Source organism: Calypte anna, chromosome 19, assembly GCF_003957555.1.
Source record: "Calypte anna isolate BGI_N300 chromosome 19, bCalAnn1_v1.p, whole genome shotgun sequence".
NCBI lineage: Eukaryota > Metazoa > Chordata > Aves > Apodiformes > Trochilidae > Calypte > Calypte anna.
In genome coordinates, this window is record NC_044264.1 from 9,800,290 (window position 1) to 9,827,560 (window position 27,271).

The following is a 27,271-nucleotide window of genomic DNA, read 5'->3' on the forward strand; positions in this document are numbered from 1 at the left end:
GCAAATGCAACGAGCAGCCTCATTCCCAAGCTTTGGGGGTTACACAGTGTGAGACTCATCAAACCCCACTCAGATCCCTCTGTCGGGATGTCCTCAACAAGCTGAAGGCCACCTCTGCACCCAGCTCACAGTGTGGCCACGGGAGACAGCCAGGAGGTGTGGCAGGGCCCTTTCCCACGCGAGCCAAGATTCACCTTTGCTACCTCAGAACCTTGAAGGACGAACCTCAAGACAAATGACTTCCCTGGCAGGAGCCACCTGAGAGCTGATTTATCAACTGCTGCGGGAAGGACCTTCAGCTCCTCCCCGCTCACCCTGCAGCGCCGCTGCCTCAGGGAGAGCCGCGCAGGGCAAACACACGGGGCAGGGCGGTGAGGAGCCCCCGGGGACTCTCCGCTCCTCGTACCCCCGGACGCTCTCCGGTCCCCGGTCCCGGTACCCCCATTCCCGGTACCCCCGGTCCCGTCTCCTCACAGAGGGAGGGGCGTGCCCGGCGCCGCGGGGGCGCGCACGCAGTGACGCAGCGAAAGGCGGGGCGGGCGGCGGCGCGCGCGGGGCCTACCCACCGCCTCAGCGTGAGGTGAGAGGAGGCGGCGGCGGCGGGGGGGGGGGCGCGGCCGGCACCGCCCGTGAGGGGCGAGAGGGATGTCGGGACCCTACCCTAGAGGGGAGGAGCTGGCTCCGGGGAGAGGGGGAACGGGAAAAGGCGGTGTCCGGACGGGCAGCGGGAAGGAGGAAGAGGAGGTGGAGGTGGAGGTGGAGAAGGAGGAGGGGGTGCGGGAGGAAGAGGAGGGAAAGGAATGGAGTGAGGTGACGGGAGCGCGCGCTGCACGCACCCGCCTCGAGGGCCGCGCGGGCACCACGAGGGGGGCGGGGCCTGGGGCAGAGAGCGCCCCCTGGCGGTGATGGGGAGAAGGGTCCGGAGGGGGTGGGAGGGGGAATGGGATAGGGATAGGGGATAGGGGATAGGGGAAGGGGATAGGGGATAGGGGATAGGGGATAGGGGTATGGGATAGGGGATAGGGATAGGGGTATGGGGTATGGGGTATGGGGTATGGGATAGGGGTATGGGATAGGGATAGGGGATAGGGGTATGGGATAGGGGTATGGGATAGGGGAATGGGATAGGGGTATGGGATAGGGGAATGGGATATGGGAATGGGATAGGGGTATGGGATTGGGGAATGGGATAGGGGAATGGGATGGGGGTATGAGATAGGGGTATGGGATAGGGGTATGGGATAGGGGATATAGGGGTATGGGATAGGGGAATGGGATAGGGGATAGGGGATATGGGATAGGGATAGGGGGTATGGGATAGGGATAGGGGTATGGGGTAGGGGAATGGGATAGGGGTAGGGGATAGGGATAGGGGATAGGGATAGGGGGTATGGGGAGTGCAGGGGGTGGTGCAGGAACGTGCTGGGTATGGACAGGCAGCAGTGGGACCTGGTGCCCAGGCTCCTGGTGCCCTGCAGACAGGGCTAGAGAGGTTTGCAGCTCACAGAGGGAGGTGAGTGTCCAGGGGTGGTTGTGCCGTGTCACTGAGAGCCACGGGGTCAAAATCCAGCCTGGAATTTGGTCGTGGCTGTCTGGGGATCCACACAGGGATGTGTATCCAGGCTGGAAGCAGCTGCATTCTGTGTGGAGGGGCTGCACAGCTTCAGGGGTGTCCCTGGACACTGGCCCAGGTCTCCTCATGTGCTGCAGGGAGGAGAAAAGTCTAGAAAGAAAAACATCAGTTTCTGCAAGCCAGAAGTCTGAGCAATTCCCCACAAAAATACCTTGTGAAAGTGAGATCCCATCAGGGAAAGCCCCTCAGCTCCCTGAGGAGCAGCAGTGTAGAACCTCCCTGCAGAGGTTCTGGTGGCTCAGGAGCTGCCACACAGTCAGTGCTGAACATCTGGGTGACAGCAGCATGGTAATTTTTTAATCCACTGCATCCATGTCACCTCTGAGGTGTTTGTTCCCATCCTGGTGCTTCTTGGAGGTGCAGAACACTTCCCTGCACCCCAGCAGTCCCACTGGAAGCTCAGGACTGGTTGATATCCCCATCACTTCTCTCTTTACGCTGTGCCCCATCTCACCACATCTGATTTCTTCTCAGGTGCAGAAATCAGACTCAGCCATGTCCTGGCACACAGACTGCTGACAGCCCTTCTGCTTTTCTGCTCAGTTTAGTCCAGGAGGATCTCATCTCTGGGGTCATCCTTTGGGACAGGATTACACCCTGGGCCTGAAGGCTGGAAGAGCAGGAGGAAGAGAGGGATGGAACGTTTGGCTTCCTTCAGCAGTGAGTACCTGGGGGGACATTTGGTGTGAGACAGCAGCAGCCCCCTGGGGGAGAGAGAGAAAAACTGGCAGTATTGCCCCACAGAGACCCCTCTGTGATCAAATTCTTAGGACAGATTAATGACCTGGTGGGAATTTGGGTGTTTTTTTTTTCTTTTCTATCTAGTTCTTATGTTTGAGGTAGTTCTAGTCCATTTTCTTGAAAACTGTGGCTTAGAACTCGACAGTCTAATTATCTTGGCTGCTTTGCAGTGAGCAAAGTGAGAAGGAGTTGCAGAGCAGGGGTTGGTTCCTGGCTCAGCAGTGTCTGCAGGGTTACAGGACAACCTCTCTGCTGCCTTTGCAGCCCCAGCAGTGTGGTGCCTGCAGGGCAGTGGGTGGCAGGCTGCAGCTGCCTCTGCAGTCTTCTCCACAAATAGCTGAACAAGGAAAGTCTGACAGATATTTGGAGAAGCTGCAGAAGAGGTTTTGTACAGTTGAGTTCACTTAAAATGGCTGGGCAGAAGTGAATTCAGGTAATTGCAAGCCCAGTGCCTTGTTTGTACTGCATGAGATTTACTTTTGGCTTCACAGATGACCCTTTTGATAAACCTCCCTGCAGAGGTTGCTCCTCATACCTGACAGAGCCCTATGTGAAGTGTGCTGAGTGTGGGCCTCCCCCCTTCCTCCTCTGTTTGCAGGTGAGTGCAAGGATAAAAGCAAAGGCAATCTTTTCTTTGAGAAGGCCATCAAAGGGCTGTCTGGTGCTGAGCTGCTCCAGAAACACATTAATGATTGGTCTCTGTAAGCCTGGATCAACACAGGTGTTTGCTCAGGGACAGGGAAATGACAAAGGAAATGTTGGAGGCTGAAGAAGTGAGGTCTGAGCAGCTGAAGGGGATCTTTGTGGGGGCAGCCAGAGGTCCCCAGAGACCTGCAGCCAGGCTGGCTGTGTGCTGGAGCATGTTCCTGCTCCTCTGGAGAGGCATCATCCCTCTCATTTGTTATGGCCATCCAGAAACACTCCTCCCTGTCACCATCCACTGGTTGGTTCCTTCCCAAATGGAAGAGAAAATCTGAGGAAAGTTTGTGACATTGACAGTAATTGTTTGTGACCAGGTGATAAGCACAGGAAGTACTCTAGTTTTAATTACTACATAAATCAGTTCAATTATTTATTATTTAAAGAATTGCAATAACCCCTAGGACTGAAAAAGGAGCTTAGTCTTGTGCTCAGGTGTGTACAAAATACACAAAACCATATTCTGTATATTGGGTTTATATTGGGGCATTTACCTGGACTTAAAAACCAGAAATGTTGAAAATAGCTGCAAACCAGGCTGGTGCTTTTTAAACTGAAAACCATGATTAAAAGGAAACTTGTTTTCAATACTGAAGAAATGCTATCTTGGTGCAAAAAACCCAACTAAGATACAAAGATTTAACAGAATTTTAACAAAGGTTTTCCTGCCATTTTATGGTTGGGTTTTTTTTTTTTTTAACATGAGATTAGAAAAAAAACCCAGTATCTTTTTCAGCATATCAGGTGGTCAGTTTTGGATACCCATTGGGCAGAGACTAAAAGGGATGTATTAAAATGTTTTCAGAGCAGAAGTAAGAGACTAACATAATGCCACTCTTTTGTTCTACAGTGTTTCACACGAGGATTTGAGTACAAGAAACATCAAAGTGATCATACTTATGAGATAATGGTAAATATTCCCTTTAGATAAGACCTGCTCAGTCTTAGGCTTTCAGAGCTTCCCAGGAGCTAGACCCTTTCTCACTGATATTCCACTGAAAAGTTAAGCCTTTGATTTAGAGGTTTAGGACCATTACCAGAGGAAAAAAGTGTTCCTTGAGAGTGCAGAGGAAAATCCACCTGAACATAATGGAATAGTGGAGACATTTAAGTTATCTACATTTTTTATTGTGCCAGGGTAGCACAATGCAGCTCTAGACATCCAGCTCTTTACCCCTGTGAATCAATCCCTGTTTCTCTACTCTTTTCTTCCCCCAAATGAATAATTTTAGAAGCCTTCAGTAATTTTTATTGTGTTTCCTAGCATCACAGTCTTGAATTACAGCTGGTGGATACCACAGGTAGCAGTACAGTCACAGGAGATGTACTGACCAACTGATTTTTCCTCTAGTTGATGACCCAGTGCCCTAAATAACTCAACTCTTATTTGGTCAGGTTTCCTGGGACACAACAAAATATTCCCAGTGTCACACAGTGTGTTGCCCTGTAGTTCAGAGCTTTGCTGTTTGGGGGGTGGATGATGACAGGATCCCAGCAGTCTGGTTTCCTTTTCTCTTCTCCAGACTTCTGATTTCCCTGTCTTGGATCCTAACTGGACAGCTCAAGAGGAAATGGCTCTCCTGGAAGCTGTGATGGACTGTGGGTTTGGAAACTGGTGAGAATTCAGTGGTTCAGCCAGCTTCAGTAACCAATGGGTGGTTTTTCCTTTCATTTCAGTGGGTCTGTTGGCTACCTCAGTGCACACTGAATGCTCAGTGACTTGCTGTGGGTGAGACTCTAATGAACCAGCTCAAGTGGAACACTGGGGTGGCAGATTCTGCTTTCAGATCAGCTGTTAGATATACCAAGAAATTGTTAGAGGCTTCTTCTGAGATGCAGTGAAGTGCAAAGTTCCCTCAGTTCACATGAAAGACCCTGGGTCTGAAGGAGCTCAGCAATTGCACAAGATTTTCTGTGCCTCAGTTTACTCCTGTGTCAAAACCAAGTACAGAATTTCTCATCTTGTGTGGCTTCAGTTTGCTTACACCTGAACAGCTAGGTATTATTTTTGGAGGTTTCCTGCTTCTCTGTCATATTTAAGATAAAAATGGGAAATAATATTTTTCTATTAAATTCTGTTAATTTCTGTGGACATCTCAGGATTTTTTATGCATTTGTAAATAAAAGAGATCTATAGTCATGAGTTCTCTTTCTTCTCCTTCGTGAAAAAAATAGCTGTGTTAAAAGTACAGAACTCTGGACTTCACTGAAACAGAACTGTGAGCTCTTATCTGTACATTGCTGTCATAATTAAGACTGAAGACTGGTTGCAGTTATGTCCTGCTGTCTAGTACAGTTTGCCCTACTTAGCAATACAAGTAATGTTAACTTTGTCCTTAAACACTTGGCTTTTTGCAGTCCTTACCAAATAAAGGAAAAACTGACTTTTCTTCCTGGAAACCCTTCCATCCAGCTTTCAGTTTAACAGAAATCAGAATGATAGCTGCTGGTGGATTGTATTTTTCTTTTTAAATCCTCAACTTCCACAGCCAGTTCAGTAAGACAGAATACTTCATGTTTGTAGTCACCCACTTTTCCAAGAAAGTTTGGCAAAGATTTCTAGCATGTGTTTAGTACAACCACTTTGGTGTTTAAAAAAAAATAAAAATTCAGCTGTTTAACATTGCCACTCAAAAGGGGAAAAATCACAAGAGAGATTGAGAAGCAGAATACAGCTCTGGACTTAGAATTTACCATTACTTGAAGTTAGTAAAATATGTAAAAAGCTCACAAATAACAATACTAAATTTCAAGCATATAAAAGATTCTCTACATTCCATTGGCTGGGGATTTGCTCACATAAAGTGAGTTGGATTACTCATGACCACCAAAAAGTACTGCCTAGGACTGTATTGAAGGTGTAAGGATTGGCTGAGTGTTAGTACACAAAATGGGAACTAATACACCCTCACAGATCAGCTCTCTGCACAGGATGCCATCAATCTCTTATCCAAAATTATCTTTTCCCACTTAAAAAAAAAAAAAGCCCTCAACATTTCTGTGTTATTCATACTGAGCCTCCTCCTCTCCCCCCTTCAGGCAGGACGTAGCCAACCAGATGTGCACAAAATCCAAGGAGGAGTGTGAGAAACATTACATGAAACACTTCATCAACAACCCCTTGTTTGCATCTACATTACTGAACCTGAAGCAGGCAGAGGAGGCACAGCACAACGAGACAGCCATTCCTTTCCACTGTGAGTATTCCCTGCCCACCAGCACACACAGGGAGCTTCCCTCACCAAATCTGCCAAAACTGGAATGAGCAGCCTTTGGAGAAAGGCACCCACCTCACAGGCAGCTTGCTTTCATTCCCAAAAGGAGAGCTTGTTTGGATGGCTCACTGGAATAATGTTAATTGTAGTTTCTTCACATTGTATTCAATCTTTGGTGTATCTAATGAGGAGACTGCCAGTTCAGTGGGAAAAGGCAGGGAACTGAGTGCTCTGATACATGAGGTTCTCAAAACCAGAAGTTCCTGCACAGCCAGTGAAATGGTCACTGACAGAAACCACCACACAAAAGCCTGGATGTGCATATTCATTTGAAGGACAAGCTAAAGGGGAAGCTAACTCAAAGCTACAAAACACCAGTGTGTCCTTCACAGCACACATCAGTGTGAGTTCACAGCATCCTGTGGTTACTGTGCTTGTCCAGGCCCTGCACAGCAATACTGACTGAGAAGGGTTCCTACCTCTGAAACATTGCATCTGCTGAGCTACTCTGCACCACACCTAACTGCTGCTGGGCCTTCTCATAAAAGCACTCCCTTTCAACCATGCTGATTTCACACCTCTCTCTTTAAAACTGCCTTTTGGGAAGTGTTTGAGAAGTGTAAGACCAGGCTGGATGGGGTCTTGAGCAGCCTGGTCTGGTGGAAGGTGTTCCTTCTCATGCAGGGGGGTTGGAACTGATGAGCTTTAGGGTCCCTTTCAACCCTGACAATTCCATGATTCTCTGGTTCTAAGTGTGTACTTCACTAATCAACAGATTTTCAGTTTTCTTCCAATAGAACATCTTCAGAATTCCCCCAGTCTCACAGCTGTTCCATTAGAAAGCTCCCCGAAATGGCTGGGTAAAAAACATTTCTTGGTATCTGGAGGTTTAAATTTCACAATAAAGTGGTTAGAGCTAGAGCAGCAGGAACTGGACAATTTTGGTTCTGTCCCTGGCTGTCATTGATTTTCTTTTATGTGACCTGGGCCAAGACAAATTCTCTGTGCCTCAGCTTGCTTTATCTGCAGCGTGGGACTTGCAGGGCTCAGCTCCCTCACAGGCTTGTTGTGAGCCTCAGTCTGTTTCTGACTGTAAAACACAGAGCTCCTCAGCTGGGAAGCACTGTAAAAATTCAGAGCTGCACAGCTTTAATTGCAGCTCACTGGAAATGGCACCCAGAAGGTGGCAGATTTAACACCCCTCTTGCTATTAACTAAAAGAACTTGCAGGCTGAGACTGAGTGATCCGTGGGGATTTGCTGGGGGTGAGCTGAGCTCTGAAATGTTGAGTTTACATTTTATAACCTATTTATTACCTGGAATTCCTGTGTTTGACTTAGGAGAATACTATGAAGATCTCAGACTAATGCATTTTTTTCTGGATGAGCTCAGTCATTTTCTGTACATGAAGCTGAATAAAAGCCCAATCAGTGTGTTTTTCTTCAACTAATTATCCCCACTTTTCCTCCCAAAGAATCACCTGTTTATGGATCCTTTTGTGTTAAAAAAGACCCCAAGCCTTACACAAGGACTCAAAATCCTCTCTGTTTTTCAGCTGCTGATGATCCCCCACGGCCCACTTTTGATTCCTTGCTCTCCAGAGACATGGCTGGGTACATGCCAGCCAGAGCTGACTTTGTTGAGGTAAGACTCTCACTTCTCCCATTATTTTAAATTTCCTTTACACTGTAGGGTCAGCAAACACCCCCTGTGTGCCTGTGAGTCCCTGCTCTCCATACACAAACCATGAGGAGAGGAGGCAGGACTGAGAGAAGAAAGGCAGGGTGTCATGGCAGAGGTGATGCTGCCAGCCTCCCAGCAGATGTTCAGCCCTGAGCAGGCAGGCTGGGTGGCATCACTTGGGGTCAGCTCCAGAAGGCTGCCATAGCTCCAGAAACACACAGGAGCCTGATCCAAAGATCACCTGAAAGACCTGCATTGTTTGTAGCTGTGGGCCCAGGGCCCCAGTTCCTGCTGCAAAACAAGCTCCTGTGCATGAAGTGATGAATTCAGCCATAGAAGGGGTTCTTGGGTTTGGGACATTTAAGCAGAATTTCCAGCAGAGTGTGACAGCCATGGAGATTACCTGATTAATTCTCATTATCCTGTCACAGCATCCTGTTCCAGATCCAGCCATGGGGGTGCATGTTACCCATTCCTTAGTTAAAGCTCCCCAGGGATGTTTGTTGCTCAAGTATAAAACCTTGTACAACTGGGTATGAGTGAATACCTGTGTTCAGTGCTTCTCTGTGCACTGAAACTTGATACTGATTTTTTAGTGCTGGTTAGTGACAATTTATTAATCACCTCTGTGCAGGAGTTTGACAACTATGCTGAATGGGATTTGAGAGATATTGATTTTGTAGAAGATGATTCAGACATTTTGCATGGTAAGTCCCATGTTTTTGTACACTGAAAGCAATGTTTCAGAGTGCCTGCACAACATTTCATCAGCTCTGGTTTTCTCTACACACTTTTTTAAAAGTGAACATACATTTTTAATGATCTCATTTCCCTGCACTGGGACTTAAACACTGGCATTTCTCTGGCAATTACTTTCAAATCTGTTTTTAAAGCTCTTAATCAATGGACATACAAATGGTACTTATATATAAATAGAATATATATAGCATAATGCACTTCACTCCCTGCTGCAATGGAGCCACTTTTCTAGAACATGACTGGAATCAAACAGTCCCCACCAGTCATAGGCATCTCCTTAGGAAACACAAACATTTTACCCAGTATAAACTGCAGAAGAAGTTTAGCTAGGTAGAAGCAAGAAGTTATCCAAGCCAGCAATTTGTCTGGAAACAGACAGCAGGACATCAGTGTTTGAATAAACAGACCTACAGGCCTCTCAAAACCAGAACCACCAATGCCTTGATAGTGCTTCCCCTCCCCAGCTTTTCTTCCTGACTACAGGATGTGAGCATCACAGCAAGGCACAACTTCTGTTCTGATTCAGAAAGAGAAACACTCCCTTCTCTTTGCTGACACCCCTCTCCCCTACTACATCTGGATTCGTAGAAGATCTCTCAGTTATTCTAACCACCTCTGTTGGGTTTGGAAATCTGCTCTGAGGACAGGTACTGATGCAGGAAGGTGCTGTGTAGCTTAAGGGCTATGTGCAACACCTTGAAACTTTCTGCTCTTGGAGCTGTGAGGTTCTTCATCTGCTAAACATGCACAAGGGGTTACAGCAGCTTTGGCTGTAGGGGACAACTTTCTGTTTTATTGGGAAGAGATTGGTTGTTGCATGAGTTCAGTTACAGCTACTGAGTTTCTGTGAACCTCGCTGCCTTATGTAATATCAAATAACAAGGATTATTAAAATGAAGTTTTAATCTGCAGAGAAGGAAAGATCATACTTTTCCCTACATTTGTAAGTACATATGTGTTTAAAAGTACTGTGTTTATGCTTCAGAATTCTCCCAGCTATGTCAGGCAGTTCTAAGCTAAAGCCCTTGGAGACAGACAGATCCTGTTACATACAGAAAGTCTTTCCAAACTTAAAAAAATCAGTTTGAAATTTAGCAGTGTACGCAGAGTTTTTAGGAATGCAAACTCCCCTGGCTCAAAAACAGTTATGAGAATCATATGTCAGTCTCTCTTCCCTTGTAACATTTACTGGAAGGGGGACTGACATGTCACAGATCCATCATGCCATCTCTCTACTGTTTCTTTTTAGTACTACTACAAGATATATTTCCTTGCTTCCATGTCACATGAGTCCTGAGAAACTGAAAAAGCCAAATAATCTCCCAGTCCTGTTCATGAATTGACAGCATAACACTCCTTCAAGCTGCTTTACCAGCACTGTTTCCATGCCCCTCACACACAGCCAAGATGCCTCCTGGCAGCCTCCTGAATGCACAAGTCACCTTCCCTCACCTCTTCAGAACATCACAAAGCCATGCAGGGCCAGACCCTCTGCTTTGTCTGGTACCCACAGCAGAAGCACAGGAGGAGAATGTAAGAAAAGGCAAATTGAGCTGACACTGTTCCTGGAACAGCTTCTGTGTGTCCTGCAGTGGTAAGTGTAGGGACTTCTTCAGCCCTGGAGGGTCTTCAGAGCATTTTCACCAAAGGATCTGCCCTCCATGAACCTACCTAACCACTGCTAGAACTCTGTGTGTTTGTACTTTAGCCCCTGTAACATCCTGTAGCAGTGAGTTCCACAATTGAGTTAGGACTTCTACAATTTAATTATGTGTTGTGTGAAAAAATACTTCCTTCTGTCTGTCAAATCTTTTGCCTGATAATTTCATTGGATGTTCTCTAGTCCATTCTTCAGTTGTCTCCAGCATTTAGTATGAGATGTCAGGCATTTTTGCCCTGTGAAAACTCTCTGGCAGAGGTTATGGAGCATGACCAACTACATTTTCCATCTCTTAGCTCAGGGACTCTGGCAGCTTCCTTCCCACAGCTGTCCTAGATCTGCCCACGTGAGAGAGAGTGCCTCTAAAAAATGAAGTCCCAGGGTCTAACCAGCTGTTTTTTCTTTTGCATCAGGCATCTTGGGGAGAGAAAGAATAGGTTTTTTAAAAAACCTTTGGAATTACATCTTTCCTTTCTCCAAGGTAATATCTACAAGGAAGGATTCACACCCTGCCTGTCCTGCAGCTCTGCACATCTCAGCTGCTGACTTTGCTTCATTGCTTTGGAATATTTTGCATCCTAATTTGAAGATTTCATACTAATTGGCTCAGGGTTTCAATCTGAAGGCAGGGGCAGGCATGTGGATGGTTTAAAAACCTCTCTGTGTTCCAGTTACCATGCAGAGCAGTTGTGAGGAGCCCTGGAGGGCCAGGTTCTGCTCACCTCTCCCAAGGGTGCCTCTGCTTCCAGGCAGCAGCCCCAAGGGGCCTCTGCCCCAGCCCTGCCCACTGCCAAACTTCTTACCCTGTCTGCCAGAAATGTCCTTGAAAAGCAGCCCTGTGCCTGCCTTCCACACCTGCTGGAGACAGTTTTGCTGGCCAGACAGCAACCTTTTTGTTTTAAAAGGTGAAGGTGTAAGCCAGGGGTTTAACACATTTTAGAGCCCAGAGGAGCCCAAATGGGGTCCTGCAGCATGGATTAAATACCAGGTTTGTGAAAAACTCCTCAGTTTGATTTCCTGCTGTTCATTAAGCCTCACTGGGTTCCAGATTAATTTATGAAATCTACTTATATATGCCATTTTCTGAAAGTTACTCAAGCCAGACTCTGAGAACACACCAACCAGAACAATTTCTGTGGTCTCTGGTTCCACAAGCCCCAGCTCAGTGCTGCAATGTCTGAGTTGCACGTTGGTGCTGTCAGTGTAAAGAAATTCCCCCTGCTTCCCTTTCCACCACACTGCTCTGTTTTTCCTCACATTTTGTAAAAACCATTTCTTTAAAAGTTCTAGTTCTCACCTACTTGACCTCTGTTCTGTTTTCCTGAGTCACTCTAAACAGATTCTCAGTATTTCCACAAGAAAGCAGAAATGCAATTTAATACAAGGGGGCAAAACTTCCCAGGGGACACAGAAAGCTCTGCTGCTCTCTCCCTCCTGGGACACAGGGGGGCACAGGCCCTGCTCAGTCACTTGAGCTGGCAGAAACTGTGTGGAATCTCTCATTTTAATTAACATATTGAACTGTTACCTCTTATTCAGTACTTGCAATTATTTTAAGTGCACACAAATATCTGTTGCAGCTAAACAGAAACATAATGGACAGATGAAAAGGAACAAGTAGTTACAAATCTGAGTCTACCCAGAGTGCTTGAATATTTCATGAATTACAAGTTTTCATCAGGCTGAATTGGAACCTCAGTAATTTATCTTTTCCCCCTCCCTTTGCATCTAAATGATTTTTACCTCCAACACTGGAAAGTAATTGCTGAAACCACAAGTTCAGAAGCAAGTGGAAGCAGACTCTGGCTGGGCAGTGAGGAAATTTCATTTTACAAGTTACAAGGCAGTCAGTGTCCTTCTAAATATTACATGATGTTTATTCTTTTGGGGAAGCTCCTGACATGCTCTGAAGGCAGATCCTCTTGTCTGCCTAGAGTCCTGTTTTCCTCTAGGGAGGGGGGATTTGGATCGGAGCCATGAAGTTTGTACCAAGCAAGGCAGAGATGGGGTACACAGCCTGTTTACTTTGATTAGTTTGCATTCTTCCCATTATTTGGGCCTTGCATGCCAAGCAGAGGTTAGCAAGCATGAGACAAAGCTCTCACTCATTAGTGCTCAAAAAAAAAAAGTTTTTGCAGACCAACTGAGGCTGAAGGGGAATGAAAAGCACAGAAACTGTTTCAGACACACTCTGGAGAAATGAAAATATTTTGATTTTTGGGAATGGAGGAAGGAGCCTTGAATTTCTGCCTATCAGTGGATCCTTCAAAGCTGCTCTGACCATCTCAAAGAACCTTATCATTTCCCAAATGGGTACTTAGAACACGGTGTCAGTTTGGATTATCTTTAGTTCCCAGTACAAACAGCTGCCTCCCTGGTACACCCCGTGGGGACAGGCACAGGCAAATCATTTTCATTCACCCAGCATCTCCTTTCTCATTTCAATGCAGCACGTACCAGTATAGTACTCTGAGTTATTCATACATTCCAGATCTTGTAAACGGCTGTTCCTCTGTGAATATGTCTATTAAAAACAAAAGCCCCTTCCAAAAGTGCATGTGGCAGCAAATACTAATTTTTCTGTAAGCAGAAGCTCAGTTTTTTTCCCTTCATTTGTTCTCATGAGTGTTCCTTGTCCTCCCCAGTTGATTGTCATTTCTTCCAGAAAGTTTCCAGGTGAAAACATCAAAATGCAATGGTTATAGGTACATAATTACTGGTGATATTTATAGAGGTTCTCCAATGCCATTTCTGCTTATACTTACCAAGTTCTGCCCACAGAAACCCCAGAAAATAACCTGTTAGCTTAGCTTACAGGAGGCTTAAAAATATTTTCCATAACTTGGCATCAGTTCTAACACCTGTAAGGTATTCCCTTCATCTTTAACCTGCTGCATCTACCAATTTTCATCCCCACATTTAAGAAAGAAGGAGAATCTGCTACCTGTGCTTGTTCTTAAATGAGGAAACTTAAACACTTCTTTATGAAAACATCCAAAGATTCTTCAACACCTTTTTCAAGAGATAAGCAAAAGGAAGTGAGGCCACTGTCCCACCCCTCCTATCTTCACACATCATCTTTCTCTCCTAGATTAACATCAAACCAGCCTGGGATAAATTGAAGATTTTTTTGGCTCATAGAGGATCAGCAAGTGTAACTCTGAACCCTGAGCCAATACCCACATCCTCTGGGCTGCAGCTGGCCCTGTTGGTACAGAATGGGATTACCCAGGGGACTGCAGGGATGAGTTGCCTGGAGGCAAGGGGCTTCCTGGTGTTTACATACAAATACCTATTTTAAAACAGACACATAACCAGGCTTCTTTCCTAATTGCATTATTAATTATTTATTGGAGAGTGCAATCAATAAGCTGCCAGTATCTGGTTTGCTCTTTTCTTGTACCTACAGAGAGAGGATGGGATTCTGGGTGCTGTCACCCTGGGGCTGCCCCCAGTTACACAGCACAGAGGGCTGGAAGGGGATGTGCCTCTTGCTTAGTTGCAGAGAGCTGCAATTTCTCTCCACAGACCAGAAACCCACCCTCCTTCTTCTGAGAGCATAAGTGGAATGATTAACAGAAAGGGCAAAAAGCCAACCAAGAAATCAGCCAACTCCATGCTTATTTCATGACCTAGAATTTTTGCATGATTTAATAAAATGAGGGAAGGGAAGGTGGTAGGTGTCTCCCTATCCCTTCTTTCAAGAATTTGCCAAAAGAAGTTTCCTAACCTAATGGTTTACAGGAAAAAGCAGGTGAAGGCTCTCTGAGTGGGTCAGCCAGGCTGCAGACAGATTTGATTTTGAGAAGGGTATGATTTCAAATGAGCATGGCTTTTTCCTGTCCTTCACATTGCCATGAACTGTTCTCTTTGTTCTTCTGGCAGACAGATAACTTTAGAAGTTAACAAGCTAATATATTGTAGATATTTTTAAGCAGCAAAGGCTACTGTGACTCTTCACAGCTCAGAACTGTGTCTTGCTATTTTTTGGAGTTCCTTGTTCTATGCCAAAAAGCCTCTACCCAAAGATAGCACCTGAGATCCTTAAATCTGATTCATTTGCTTTTCAGGAGCAGGAATGCTTAACAAGTGCATGTATGCAGGAACAAATAAATGCTAATAGTAGAACAGTCCAAGAATGAACAGGGGATCTACCCAGGTTCATGTTCACATGCAGTCTGCAAAAGGTTATCCTCTAGCAGGTTTCTCTCCCTGTAAAATTGCCATGGGGTTTTTAAAACAGCAAAGAACAGTGACCATTTCCACCCACCATGAGCATAAAGGCCTGGAAATTAACCTGAAGTACTGATCACATATGTGTTCTGTAATAATTCATTGGTTTTATTTTGCAGCTCTGAAGATTGCAGTTGTAGATATCTATCACTCCAGGTTAAAGGAAAGACAGAGAAGAAAAAAGTGAGTTTTTAAGGAGTAATTGTGTTCCTTTCCTTCATTACCATGGTTTAGTCCCAGCTTTGTCCTAATACTAAGGAGAATTAATTTCCTGTATCATCCTTCCAGACAATTCCCCCACATGGAGTCCTTCTGCTGTCAGATGTGCATGTCAGGCTCCATCTTCTGTGTGTGCTTCTCCTCCTGCCCACAGATTAAGATCAGGCAGATGGCTTGAGCAGTGGTGCCAGCCCAGAAAACACAGATTAACAGAGCCTGATCCTGATTTTTATAGATGGCTGAGAAAGCCCTGACACACAGTGCAGTGCTCTTCATGTTGCCAGCCCAAAGCCAGCTCCACAGACATCCCTGAAGCTCTGAGCACACCTTAGGAGGCCACGAAGCCATTTAGCAGAATGAGCAACTGGAATAATATTTGGGAAACCAGTCACAGATCCAGGGCTAGGAACTAGAAAAGAGAGGCAAATCTCTGTTCTTTTTGTTCTCTACATAATGCTGATGAGCTGCACATAATTAATTTTCTACTTTATGGGGAAAAAAAACCCAACCAAACCCTGCCAGTCTGTGACTAATTACCAGGCCCATTTGTCCATAGAAATGTTTGCATCATTATTTTTAATTCTTAGTGGTTCATAAGTTAGTTTTCCACAATGTGTAATGAAGATAACAGTACTGCTGACATGAGTTTGAATAATTTATTCAGTTAATGTTTCAGCTTTTTAGAATGACTCAATCTATTAATTAGATTCAAATTTATTATAACTTTCAAATACTTTGTTCTGTATTTAAAATTCTATCTTGCTGTTCCCTGCTGGAAAAATAAGTAATCTGGGGAAAGGCTCTTCCATTCCTTCTCCTCATAATGCAGCATAGTTCTGTGAATGACAGGGAAGAGCTGATGTCTGCTGACCTGGTCCTTTATAATTCATAAATACAAATATTTACATGGTATAATTTCCATTATGATAAATCATGTCATGCTAAAAGAAAGTGCCATAAGGCTCAGTTATGTAACTCAGTGTCAGGTTTTGTAAAGTTTCTGCAGCAGGATGGGACAAAAATCTGGAAAATGACAAAAAAGTGCTGCTGTTACTGCTGAAGGCTTCTCTACGTGGGACAGGGATACTATTTAATGCATACTCAAGAAAATAAAATGGATTTCATAGAGCAGATCCCAACCTGACTGTGACAAGCCTAACGTTGCAGAATCTCTTATCATCTGCAGAAGTTGGGTGTTTATCAGATCAGCACATGGCAATGGCCACATGACATTCACCCAAACCTGTGACAAATCTTTTTGTCATGCACTTGTAAATATCTTCCCTGCCTTCTCACACTGCTCGTTTCCCTGATCCTGTCAGGAGCATTTCAGACTTGGGAGTAACCCAAATCATTTTCCTCTTTTTAAAAATCTGAGCTGTCAGAGGAAAACTTCTTCATCCTGCTCCCCATGGTGAACTTTACAGCCCCTTCCTCCCCCTGGCTCTAGCAGAAGGACATCTGTGTCTCTCTGAAGCTGGAAGTTGTGCTTCATGAGATATTCCTTTGCCTCCTGGTTTGGAAGGACAAGTTATAAGAGGCAGTAGATGCAAAATCTGTGCCTAAGAAGCAATTTCAAACCATGAAAGTGACTGTAGCTCTCTCAGTGCTGTCAGAGCTGGAGTAATGCACACCAGCACCCAAAATGGGCTGTGATGAAAGCCCTGCTGCATCTCTACATCGTGTTCCTCAGCCAGCTCAAAGGTTATGGAAATTACATAGTGTTTATTTTAGACCCCTCTGATGGTCTGAATCAAAGTTTCTTCTGAAGCCTTTTTATTTATGGGGTAATACATTAGTTAAAGCCTTTTTATTAATATCATTTTGCTCTCCATTACAGAATTATAAGAGATCATGGCCTAATCAACCTCAGAAAATTTCAGAGTGAGTATCAGATGTAACTGCTTAACTTCAAAGCCACCTCTGCCCGGGAAGCAGAATTTCACATGTTCAGTGTTTCCAGTGCTCCAGTGTGGTTTGTTCATACTGGACCACATTCAGGTGGCCTGAATTCCAGCAGATTTCCTGCCCTGACTGTTTCCAGCTGGCTGGCTCTGGCTGCTCCCAGCTCAGTGTTTGTCAGTGCCTCAGAACTGCTCTTCAGAAGCATTTTGGGCTCTAAGCAGAAAGGGTGAAGGTGAAATCCAGGCCTTTCTCAGTGCATCTCACTATTCTATGAAATTACCAAACAACATTTAAATATTATCCCTTATGCTTTCAGAATTGCAAGGGCTGTATAATTTTGTTGCTTTTCACTCATCAGTTTTATAGTTGTGACACCAAAGAAGTGTACCAAAGCTGGATCTTTGGGAGCCTGGTGGTCACCTCAGGTTCCACTGAATTTATATTCTTCTTCTCACAGCAGGAGTGGTAAGGTGTGTCACTTTTTCCCCCTCTAGTTTTGGAAAGGAGATACCCAAAGGAGGTTCAGGACCTGTACGAAGCAATGCGACGATTTGCACGAATTCTTGGCCCAGTGGAGCATGATAAGTTCATTGAGAGCCATGCATGTAAGTGTTCTGAGGATTCAGAATTGATGTTCAATGATGAGGGCTTGCATCATCTACAACCTTGCCTAAATATTTACCACTCCTGGAGGGCAGGAGGAGGTTTTTCTCCTCCTCCCCCTATCTTTTACTACCTCAGAAAAACAAATACATTTATTGTTTAGTACATTAAATAAGCAGCAAGTGGTTTTTTCCACTAAACTCTGCCTGAGTTCTTTGTTGGATTTCTCAGTTGACTGAACACTCTGGTCATGTGTTAGAAATAGTATTTTCTTATCAAAAGACCACTGTTCATTTACTGGGACTCTGTATCACCAAAAGAACAGAAGCCCTCAAATTTCTGTCTGTACTGAGAGAGCAGGAGCTCGCAGCAAACTGTGAATTTCTTTGAAAGATATATGTTTAACTATTCTGTGTGTACATAATTATGTAGCTGTCATCATGTCCCTTACCTTAAGGGGAGAGGCATTGTTCTGTCACCGAATCATCTGGAGGCTTTTTGCATAATCACAGCATGAGTTCAGTCAAATTCCAGTACAGTCACTACATCCTGCCTAAGTCTCTGACTTCAGCTGGGGAAATTGTTCCTCATTAAAAGGAACAAAGCACTCGAACAGTTGCGACCGTGTTTTCAGGACACCCTGTGTGAAATGCCAGAACTATGACCCTGCAAAATCATGGGTCCCACATGGAACCTACTCTGGTTGTTGTAGTGACAGTGAAGCCCTCAAGTTAACCTGCCGGTCAAGTGCATAGATCACACACAGCTCCTGATGAGCAGGATGAGTAAACAACTTTGAGACAAGCAGACTTGCTCACTGTAAAACTCAGCAATGCCTGGAAGCCAGCTGATAAAAGCTGCTGGGCAGTAAATATCTCTGAGCAAAAGAAACATGGGTAGTTAATCTTACTGACTGCAGAAAGAGTTGTCTGCAAGGAAAAAATTTGGAAGGTCCAGTAATGAAAATCATAGTTCAAAGACAGCATGAGATGCTCTAAGGAGCCTGGGTGGAGTAATTTGTCAGCCCTGTTGAAATGCCTTCCAGATATCCTATTGTTATTTGCCTTGTCCAGGGTATGGCAAAGGAACTGTCAAAGCATGAAGATAAAATAAGTTTTCTGAGCACACAAATGCTAGGAACTTGCTTAAATCTGTGATCAGGGAGGATTGTGACACAGTGAGCTTGAGATCCAGCTTGCTCAGAGAGGTTAACCCTGTCTGTGATCCTCTGCACTTCATAGCCCAACTGTGTAGATAAATAAGAAACAGCAAAGTGCAGCCACCCCCGCTGACTCACATTTGGTTTTTTGGATTTCCCTTCTGCCTGCTCTTGGGGTGAAACAGTGGAATTTGAGCTGCGGAGGGAAATAAGGAGACTACAGGAATACAGAGCAGCAGGAATCACCAGTTTCTGTAGTAAGTACCTGATGCATTATTCAGCCCATTCCCATTCATCAAGGTGTGGAAGGATGATTTTACAACAACGAGGATGTGTTGCATAAAGACATTTATTTTTGAAATGCATTTGCCTAGCTCTTTAACTGAACAAGGCTTTAGCAATAATGCTTCACTCCAGCTGTGCTCTTTTAAAGTTAGTTTGAGCCATCAGCTTGGGGAATGTGCTGTCTCACAGAGCTCTGCTTTAGTTACCACTTCGCAAAAGATCCAGAAAATAAATAACGTATCTCATGGCACTGTGGTCTCCAGTGCTTTGTCTCTGGACACTTTCACTGGCTATCAACAAGCGTGAGATTTGGAGGGAGGCTGGAGACCTCTACATAAATGAAATGGCCTTTTTTTTCTCCTGGAATTGGATCGTGCAAGCCTTTTTTGTTTGGTTTTGGCCTGAAATTACCGGGGGGGAGGAGGGCAGGGTGGAATCTAAAACCTTCCCGTGCCAAATAGTTGTCATGAGGGAGAATAGCAGAGACTGGTCCAGAGCTAGGGAACGCTTTCTCACTTTTTTCCTGAAGCAGTGTGAGCAGCTTGCCCCAGGCAGCTGGTGGGAACGTGGTGTGTTTGCCCTAGGTGCCAGGACATACGACCACCTGAAGAAGAGCCGGGATGAGGAGCGGCTGAAGCGCACGATGCTGTCGGAGGTGCTGCAGTACATCCAGGACAGCAGTGCCTGCCAGCAGTGGCTCAGCCGCCAGGCAGACATGTAGGTGACAGTCAGAGGGGGCTTGTCCTCTCTCACCAGAGCAAATGCATTCCCCTTTTGGTGCTGGAGGAGCAGGCTGCAACATCCAGCAGGGCAAGAAAGTGGAAGGCGGCACTAGTGCTTGTGAGGTGCAGATGAGGGAGTGAGGAAGGGTCAGACTCTGTTTTCTGTTTGTTCAGGAGCTTAACTGCTGTTCATGAAGTCATGGAGGGGAATTCTCCTACGTGAATACTAGGGCACAGATGATATTGAGGTGTTTCAGGTGATGCTGGCTGTAGCAGCATCACTCGTGTGTAGTCACCCTGCAGAACACCCTAAGGAGCAGGCTGCAGTGCAGAGGAAGTGCATCCTGGATGCCACGTGCTCTGAGATGAGGTGGAATTTCCCCACTCAGTATCCACTGAATTTTTTGTTTTGTCCCTCCCCCTTTATTTTTTTTTTTAAAACAGGTTTCAGACATGATCTTCAGTCTGGGAGTACTAAATACTCCAGAATCCCTTTGATTTCAGAGAAGGGTTTATGCAAGTTGAATCTATAATTATTACAAGTTGAGGGAAGAAGTAGTTTCAGGGCCAATGTATGCAGTTATTCTCAAAAAAGACCCCAAGCAAATGAAAAACAACCAAACAACCAAAACCAAAACCCAAACCTGAAAGCAATTTGAAAATTTCCTTTCTCTTCACAGTGATTCTGGCCTGACTCCCTCGGTACCAGTTCCTTCAAACTCAGGTAACTGTTAATGATGTCTGTGGTGAAAAGCCAGCCCCACACCAGCAACCCTGGTCTGACAGTCAGAGGAACTCTCTTCTCTAAGTCCAAGAGTGTCAGTCCTCAAGTCTCGTGGTTAAACACTGCTCAAGTCAACATCACAGCCCATCCCACATGCACATCCTGCAGGGTTTTAGCTGAATGTCTGGATTTTTCTGACTGCAGGTAGAAAGCCCATCCTAAAGCTACATTAACAAGTCAGGAAAGAAAAGAATTTACACAGGAGAACAAAGATTTATCTTTAAAAGGTAAAGCTGATCCAGGTTTTTTGATGAAGCTGTGTAGCACATACCATAGCAATAACAGCCTGGCAGAAAGCAGATTTGGGAGGGCAGAACACCAGAATGCAGTTGCCTCAGAATCAGGCAGTGGTTACCAGGCACTCCAGAGTGACAGAGTGAAGTGATACAGATTGCCTCTGCAACTTCAGTTTTCCTATTACTTTATATTCTTTAATTCTGAACTCACAAATTATGTGTTTTCCCACCAAGAGTTATTTCAGAGCCCAGGAAATGTTGTGGAGAGAAGACAGCATTGTGTATGTCAGGCTGGGCAGCCAGAGCCCGTGAGATGGGTACAGCATCCCCTCAGCTGAAGAATATGAAGAATAAAATTAATTTTTGTCAAGTATTCAGTCAAGTGAAGGGAAGAGCCCAGGAGCACAGGAATTGCTTTGCCTAAGGAACTCAGCATGCAGTGTTTACAAACATGATCACATGCTGAACAAGACCCAAACAAAATATCATACAGTTGGTAATTAAGTAAACATGCTGCATGCTGACTAAGGCAAGGATACTGCAGAAAAAACTGCCACGTGTCTATATAATTAAAGGCTGCATCATACTGCATAGAGAAGAGGGCAAATTAACATTGCTTAACTTTACCTCTAGAGTTTGAGATCTTGACTTTGCAGCCTTAACATGTGTTCTTTAACATAGCTTGTATGTGTGTTACCTTCCTAGGTTTATGAAAGAGTAAAATTCTGTCATGTCTCACTGTAGCACCCATTCCAGGCTGTAGAAAGAGGAAGCAGTGCTGGGAAGTAACTTCCCCAACACCTACCAGAAACTCACTTCTCCAGCTTATTTCTAACCCTTCAGTTCTCTCCCTGGCCAGGCTCCTGTTTCCTACAGATGCACAGGAGAGAGAGACTGCCCAGTCCCAGAGGTAGGACCCAGACAGGGCAGAGCCTGGAGCAGTGGCCAGCACAGTCCTTGGGAAAATGGAGCTGCAGATTTTCCAAGCTCTAATAATCACTTTGCCAGATTTGGGAAGTCTGTCCTGGGACAAAGAAACCCATCTCTGACAGAGCCAGATATGCAACCCACAGCACAGGAACAACAGACTTTCTAGAAATGTAAATAACCAACCTTAGCTTTGTTCTTAGCTCTGGAAGATTAAAAAGAACCCAACACACTATTAGACAAACAAACAAACAACAAGCAGACAGCCCTGGAGAAAGTTCAAGCTGCACCAGTCAAAGTTCAGCTAAGTTAAAAACAAAGAGTGAAAGCAAGAGTGGTCAGACTCCATTGGGATAGAGAATTCCTCCAGTACTGGTTATCAGAACAGGCAAAAACAAATCCACAAAGTGCAAACTGTATCTGCATCACGTTTAAAGAAAACTCTGCTTCAGGAAAGTATCAGTAATGCCAGCAGAATCAGCTGCCAGTCACACCAAGAAACGACCCCAGCATCCCTGCAAGGTGCTGCTTTCCCAGCTGCCGGGGCTCAGTCCCACGCTGAGCACACCCTCCCAGAGTCCCCTTAGTCAGGAGGCACAGCCCAGCCTGGCCACAGCCACTGCCAGGGTGACAGAAAGCTGCTGTACAGTGCCTCCCCAAAGCCAGCAAGGCAGGAGTCACAGGAGTCAGTCACAGGGCAGGAACCCTCACGCAAGATAGTCACAGCACTTAGCTGGGGCAGATGCAGACCCATCCCTTGTACCAAATCAGCCCAGCTTTTGTGTTAAGCCTTAAATGACCCTGTCTATAAACACGGAGGGGTTTAATTGCCTCTGTGATAACACACCTCAGAACCAGCCACCACCAAAGTGCTCCGAGTGTTCTCCAGTGTTTCCCCTCCTTGTCTCCGCAGGCAGACGCAGTGCCCCGCCACTGAACCTCACGGGTCTCCCAGGGACAGAGAAACTCAATGAGAAGGAGAAGGAGGTGAGGAAAGGAAGGGAAAGGATAATTTATGTCAGGCTTTATCTTCACAGTCTGGGGCTGCTGACACCATCTGTCTCAGGTGCTGTGAATATCACCTCGGCTCTGTGCCCTGACTGCACTTTCCTGCTCACAAAAACCATTCAGGTTTTCCAGTTGGCTTCTTAATTTCAGTGTCTGAACCATATGTACAGCAGGGCTGCACCAAGTTTGTTTGTTAAACAAGGAAAGGTGGAGCAAGCCCAGGTGTTCTTACATGCCATCATAACCTCCAGACTACAACATCCTTTCTTCCTCCATTGTGAGACTGGGGTGAGCACAAGAGTTAGTTTTGCCTCAATCAAAATTTTGAAGTTGAAAACTTTGAAGGGGATTTTAAGGGCTTTTCAGTGCATATCCCAAGCTTTTTGTATGCATGTGCAGCAGAGAATGGACTCTGGCTTTCCATAAGCCATGGAGTTTAGCTCAGCCTGCTGTTGGGGTTTGCAGTCCCACAGAGAGGGCTCCTTCACAGCCACCCAAAAAAGAAGAGGTGGAAGGAAGGTGGGAAGAGCAGCCAGAAACAGGAGTGCAGCCCCCAGGAGAGGCAAACAGCACAGCAAGGGACCTGCCCTCCAGTTATGGCTCAGTTTCTTCTGCAGCCTGGTCTAGGCCTGCCCTATTGAAAGAAAAACTATTGAAATCAAATATTATTTTTTTAATCGAGTCATAATAAGTCCTTAGATTGCCCGCAAGGCAGATTTCAGGGTATGTAAAATGCAGATGCATTTCGGGCTTCTCCCTCTGCCTGAAAGCTGTTTCCCCTTCACTGGAGATGGCAGCATTGAAAATCAGCTCACAGCTTCACCGTGGAACGTGGCATTTCTGCCTCCATCCAGCATATAAATAATTGTGACTGGGACATCAGCCTGTACAGGGAATCTGATTTCCTTGTCAGCTGAGACACGAAGTCTGAGTTCCTCTGAATTCTGCAATTTCCTATCAATGAGGAACAATCATTAAGCATTTCCTTATTAAAAGGAGGAGACAGGCAGTGTCTCCACTGGGAGCAAAGCCACGCAGAAGGCAGCTGGGGTTTGGAAGCTGAAGGGGGGAGCTTGGCAACCCGAGAGGAGGGTGTGGGGGCTCTGGGAAGCGATTCCTGTCACCAAACTTCCCAACACTTAATGCCCTCCCTGCACAGCTCCCTCCCCAGGCTTCCGGAGGGGGCAGCGCCGTGTGCGTAGCTGCTTTTGTAGAAAGGTATTAAAGACTTAGTCTGCAGGGGATTAATAGACAGATGCCCTCTCTGGCTCCCATCCAGCAAGCTGAATTGCTGGTTGCAAGTCTCTGGCATGTGTACTTCCCTTGGGTTGTAAAGAACAACGCCCACACAGGACACACTCATGGTTCTGCTCCTGTGAGCAGAGAGCTTGCTTTCATCCTCCTAGTTTATTCTGCAGTCAGGAATGTTTTTGAATGTGGCAGCCAGCAAGCTCCTCCCCTCCCTACCTGTGGATTGGAACAGCTCATAATGCAATTACTCTATGCTTCTCCCATACCAAAAAAAAACAAAAAAACAAAAAACCCCAACAACCCACATTTAAAATGTTTTCAGAAAAATCCTCACAATGTTACTCCCCCAACAGGGATCATAAAATGAAAGAGCATGACAAGTGTTACTGTTTATTAACTTCACCTTTTGTCTTCCAGCTCTGTCAGATGGTGAGGTTGGTCCCTGGAGCCTATTTAGAATACAAAGCTGCTTTAGTGAACGAGTGTAACAAACAAGGAGGCCTGAGACTGGCGCAGGCTCGGGCGCTCATCAAGATCGATGTGAACAAAACCAGGAAAATCTATGACTTCCTTATCAGAGAAGGGTACATCACAAAAGCCTGAGGACAGACAGCAGTGCTTTGGCTGGAGCAGGCAGATGTGGAGAAGCTTTGAAGTCACTTTGACAGCACTGAAAGATTTTAGCAGTGTTGAATGAAGGACATTTCCTTTTGTTTAAAATCTTTCGGGGCTTTTTTTTTTTTTTTCTTTTGTAAAAACAAGTAGGAAGCTTTGTTAAATTGTAAGAATACTGACATTTCTTTGTGTGGTTTGCTTTTGACTCTGCTGTTTAACACCACTGTTGTCAGAATTGTGCTGCCACGTAGCACTGGAAAGAATCATTTGCCCTATAAGCTCATCTTAAATGTGAACGGGCATTCATGTCTGACACCTCTTGTCACTAAAGAGAGAATCCTGGCACTTTTATTCTGACAGGGACACAGAACGAGGACAGAAGAGCAGCAGGTGATGAGGATCACATTTTGTGTGAGTGTGGGGGTATAGAAATGAAGTCCCCTCCCTCCTTGTCCTCCTAAAAAAGCATCAGCTTTCAAAGGAGATGGCACATGCCCAAGGGTATGAAAATAGAGCTTGCTGTGGCCCGGTCCTTTTAACTTAATTGTGATAAAAGATGGGAAAGGACATTGCAGGGAAGCTCCTCAACAGTTGTTACTTTTATGGGATATTAGCACATCTCCCAGCACGGGAGCACTGTGTAAACCCATCAGCTTCATCTGCTCACCACTTGATTTGTGATTGTCAAGTCAGATATAATCCCTCAGTTTAAGTCTTGGTTGCTTCTTGGAAAGTCTGTGTGTTACCACCAGAGCAGCCTCTTGGAATGTAAATGAAAAGATGCTCAGGACCCCAAAGTTCTCTCCCAAAAGACACCAAGAGCACAACAGACAGCCCAGAGATGCAGCCCAGCCCCTCCTGCCCTCCACTCCATGGGTCCTCTCTCTCTCAGTTCCCTGGGTCAGCAATGACATTCCACACACACCAAGGAAGCAGTGATGGGGCAAGCAAATCCCTACACATGCACACACCTCCCCAGCACATCAGAGGATCCCCAGCACAAAACATTTGTATTTGGAAATGCAGAGTAGGAAGATGGTTCTTTCAGATGCAGCCTGGAGCAGGTTACCAGGCAGTGAAGTCTTGCTCACACAGCTTTCCTTGCTAATGTACAATGCCAAAGTAACATCCCAGAAGTAACCTAAAGCTGAAACAGGTGGGGTGTTGGGTGCTCCCAAGTTTTGGGTCTTGTGTATAAAAGCTTAACTGAGCTACAGCAACTGATACCTATTGAAGGTGTTTCACCCCCAAGAGTAATTATCCTGTGAAGCGAAGTGTTTTGATTTGTAATAAAATCAAAATGACTTGAAATTATCTTAAATTGATGTTCCTGGTCTCTGAGTGAGGCTGTAAAGGTCAGGCAGCTGCCTCTATCCATACCCAGCAGCCTCACCACGAGAGAGGAGGTAAATGCACAGTGGTGGCTGCATGGATGTCACCACGGAGTTACCTGAAAAATATTAGTGTTTAAAGAAAAGCAGCAGTAATAAAATACTTGCTGAAGATTGAAGTCTGTACAAATTGAGACTGTACAGGCTGGGAGTGCCAGGGGAATGAGCAAAGTCAGCTGTAAATACTTGGAAATGTTCTTCCCAGTTGTCTTTTAACATTAAACAAGCAGTCAAGCTACTTCTCCTCTTTCCCAGTCTCCTGTGCTGTGACTTGTACAAAAAAGCACTGATCAGTCACCAAAGCCAGCCCCATGGCAGGGGTTTGGGTACAGATCTGAGCAGACTGCAGCACCACTGGGGACAGATGGTGGAGGGGAGAGGTGAGATGGGGACCTCTTCACCCAAGAGCTTTAAAACCCCTTCCAGTAAAAAAAACAAACAAACAAATGAACAGCCAAGCAAACCCCACCCAAACAGTGCTAGCTGAGACCCAGCTCATCCTCTCAGAAGCAAGCTCAGCTGCATGGGTTTTACACAGGGCAGCTTTTCAGGAGGAGGCTCCTCCAGGGCACAGTCCCAGCTCCTTCAGTGACAATGGCCACTGCTGCTGCCTCCCCACCACACTCACAAGCACCATCAACCAGAGAGGGCAGAAAAGCTCAGGCACAGGACAGCCTCCATCCCCATCACTTTTGTCCCGCTCCTCCCAGCCACATTCATGATGCTCTGGCCCCTCTGAACCATTTCCCAAGGCTGAGGAAGGTGTTTGGGGAACCAAAGCTGCCCACCAGCTCCTGGCTGCCGCTCTGCCACACCAGTCCCTCCTCCTTTAAATCCCTGTTCCTCTCCAGCTCCTCACAAAATGTCTCCTTTCCTGCCTGCCAGACCTGGCTCCAGCCTCCCAGGAGCGAGCTGTCGCCTCGATGCCATTTGGAGAGGCTTTGGAAGGGAAGGGGGGGTGGGAATCTATCTTTATCCACCCTGGGAAGCGCCATGCGCGGCTCTGGCACTGTGCAAGTAATTAACAATAATGAAAAGTTGGGGTTGCCATGGATATGCTGTTCTATTTACAACAGGCATCTCTCTCCCCATCACCCAGACCTGTGCAGCAGCCCGGGGAGATCAGAAGCCCATTCAGTGCTGTGGCATCTGGTTTTATTTTTACCCAGGCTGCTGTCCCAGGAGGGTGTCCAGGGGGGACATCAGGGCAGGAGCCACCAGCCAGCTCCTTGGGAAGCAGCACATGGGCTTTCCCTGGTGCTCTGCCTCGCCTGCCTCTCCTGAGAGCTGCTGCCAGAGGAAAGAAACCCAGAAAAAGTGCTTCTGAGATACCTCAAACTATCTGGCCATGACTTTGCCGTAAAAAACAAACAAACAAAAGCCAGTCCCCACAAGATGTTTTTGAGAACTTTGCTGCAAACAGGCTTGCACGTCAAACACTGCTTTGGGACCAGTGCTAGCTCAGGAGGGGAGGAAAACCAAAGATAAATAAAAAGGAGAAGGAGGAAGAAACAAACCCAAAATGTCAGCCTGGGGGTTGTTT

At 45.7% G+C, this 27,271-nt stretch overlaps 2 protein-coding genes across 5 annotated transcripts in view; one reads left to right on the forward strand and one right to left on the reverse strand.

Moving 5' to 3' along the window:
* ACACA (acetyl-CoA carboxylase alpha) overlaps nucleotides 1-675 on the reverse strand; it is a 117,479-nt gene extending 116,804 nt beyond the window's left edge. The window contains exon 1 of the mRNA XM_030462599.1: nucleotides 661-675. The gene's annotated coding sequence lies outside the window, so the exon portion shown is untranslated. The remainder of the gene's footprint in view (nucleotides 1-660) is intronic.
* Nucleotides 535-25,974, forward strand: TADA2A (transcriptional adaptor 2A). Of its 4 annotated transcripts, none has more exons than XM_030462601.1 (16): nucleotides 535-580; nucleotides 2,108-2,293; nucleotides 2,866-2,972; nucleotides 3,924-3,983; nucleotides 4,597-4,688; nucleotides 6,113-6,270; nucleotides 7,844-7,932; nucleotides 8,606-8,678; nucleotides 14,743-14,806; nucleotides 16,683-16,726; nucleotides 17,242-17,352; nucleotides 18,695-18,766; nucleotides 19,379-19,511; nucleotides 20,197-20,240; nucleotides 22,377-22,450; nucleotides 24,140-25,974. In XM_030462601.1, the coding sequence occupies exons 2-16, from the start codon at nucleotides 2,269-2,271 to the stop codon at nucleotides 24,323-24,325; spliced, it is 1,332 nt and encodes a 443-aa protein (XP_030318461.1). In that variant the 5' UTR covers nucleotides 535-580; nucleotides 2,108-2,268; the 3' UTR covers nucleotides 24,326-25,974. The 4 variants fall into 4 exon arrangements, with proteins under 4 accessions (XP_030318461.1, XP_030318462.1, XP_030318464.1 ...); XM_030462602.1 differs by having other exon boundaries at nucleotides 557-580; nucleotides 2,177-2,293; nucleotides 24,140-25,677; XM_030462603.1 differs by lacking the exon at nucleotides 535-580 and adding an exon at nucleotides 1,482-1,513 and having other exon boundaries at nucleotides 2,177-2,293; nucleotides 24,140-25,677.
* Nucleotides 25,975-27,271: the final 1,297 nt, after the last annotated feature.

What these genes read in the sequence shown, in the direction of transcription:
- TADA2A (XM_030462601.1), top strand. Translation starts at nt 2,269, where the DNA reads ATGGAACGTTTGGCTTCCTTCAGCA. An exon ending in ATCATACTTATGAGATAATG is followed by an intron (nt 3,984 to 4,596) that starts GTAAATATTCCC and finishes TCTCTTCTCCAG; the next exon opens with ACTTCTGATTTCCCTGTCTT. An exon ending in AGGAATCACCAGTTTCTGTA is followed by an intron (nt 18,767 to 19,378) that starts GTAAGTACCTGA and finishes TGTTTGCCCTAG; the next exon opens with GTGCCAGGACATACGACCAC.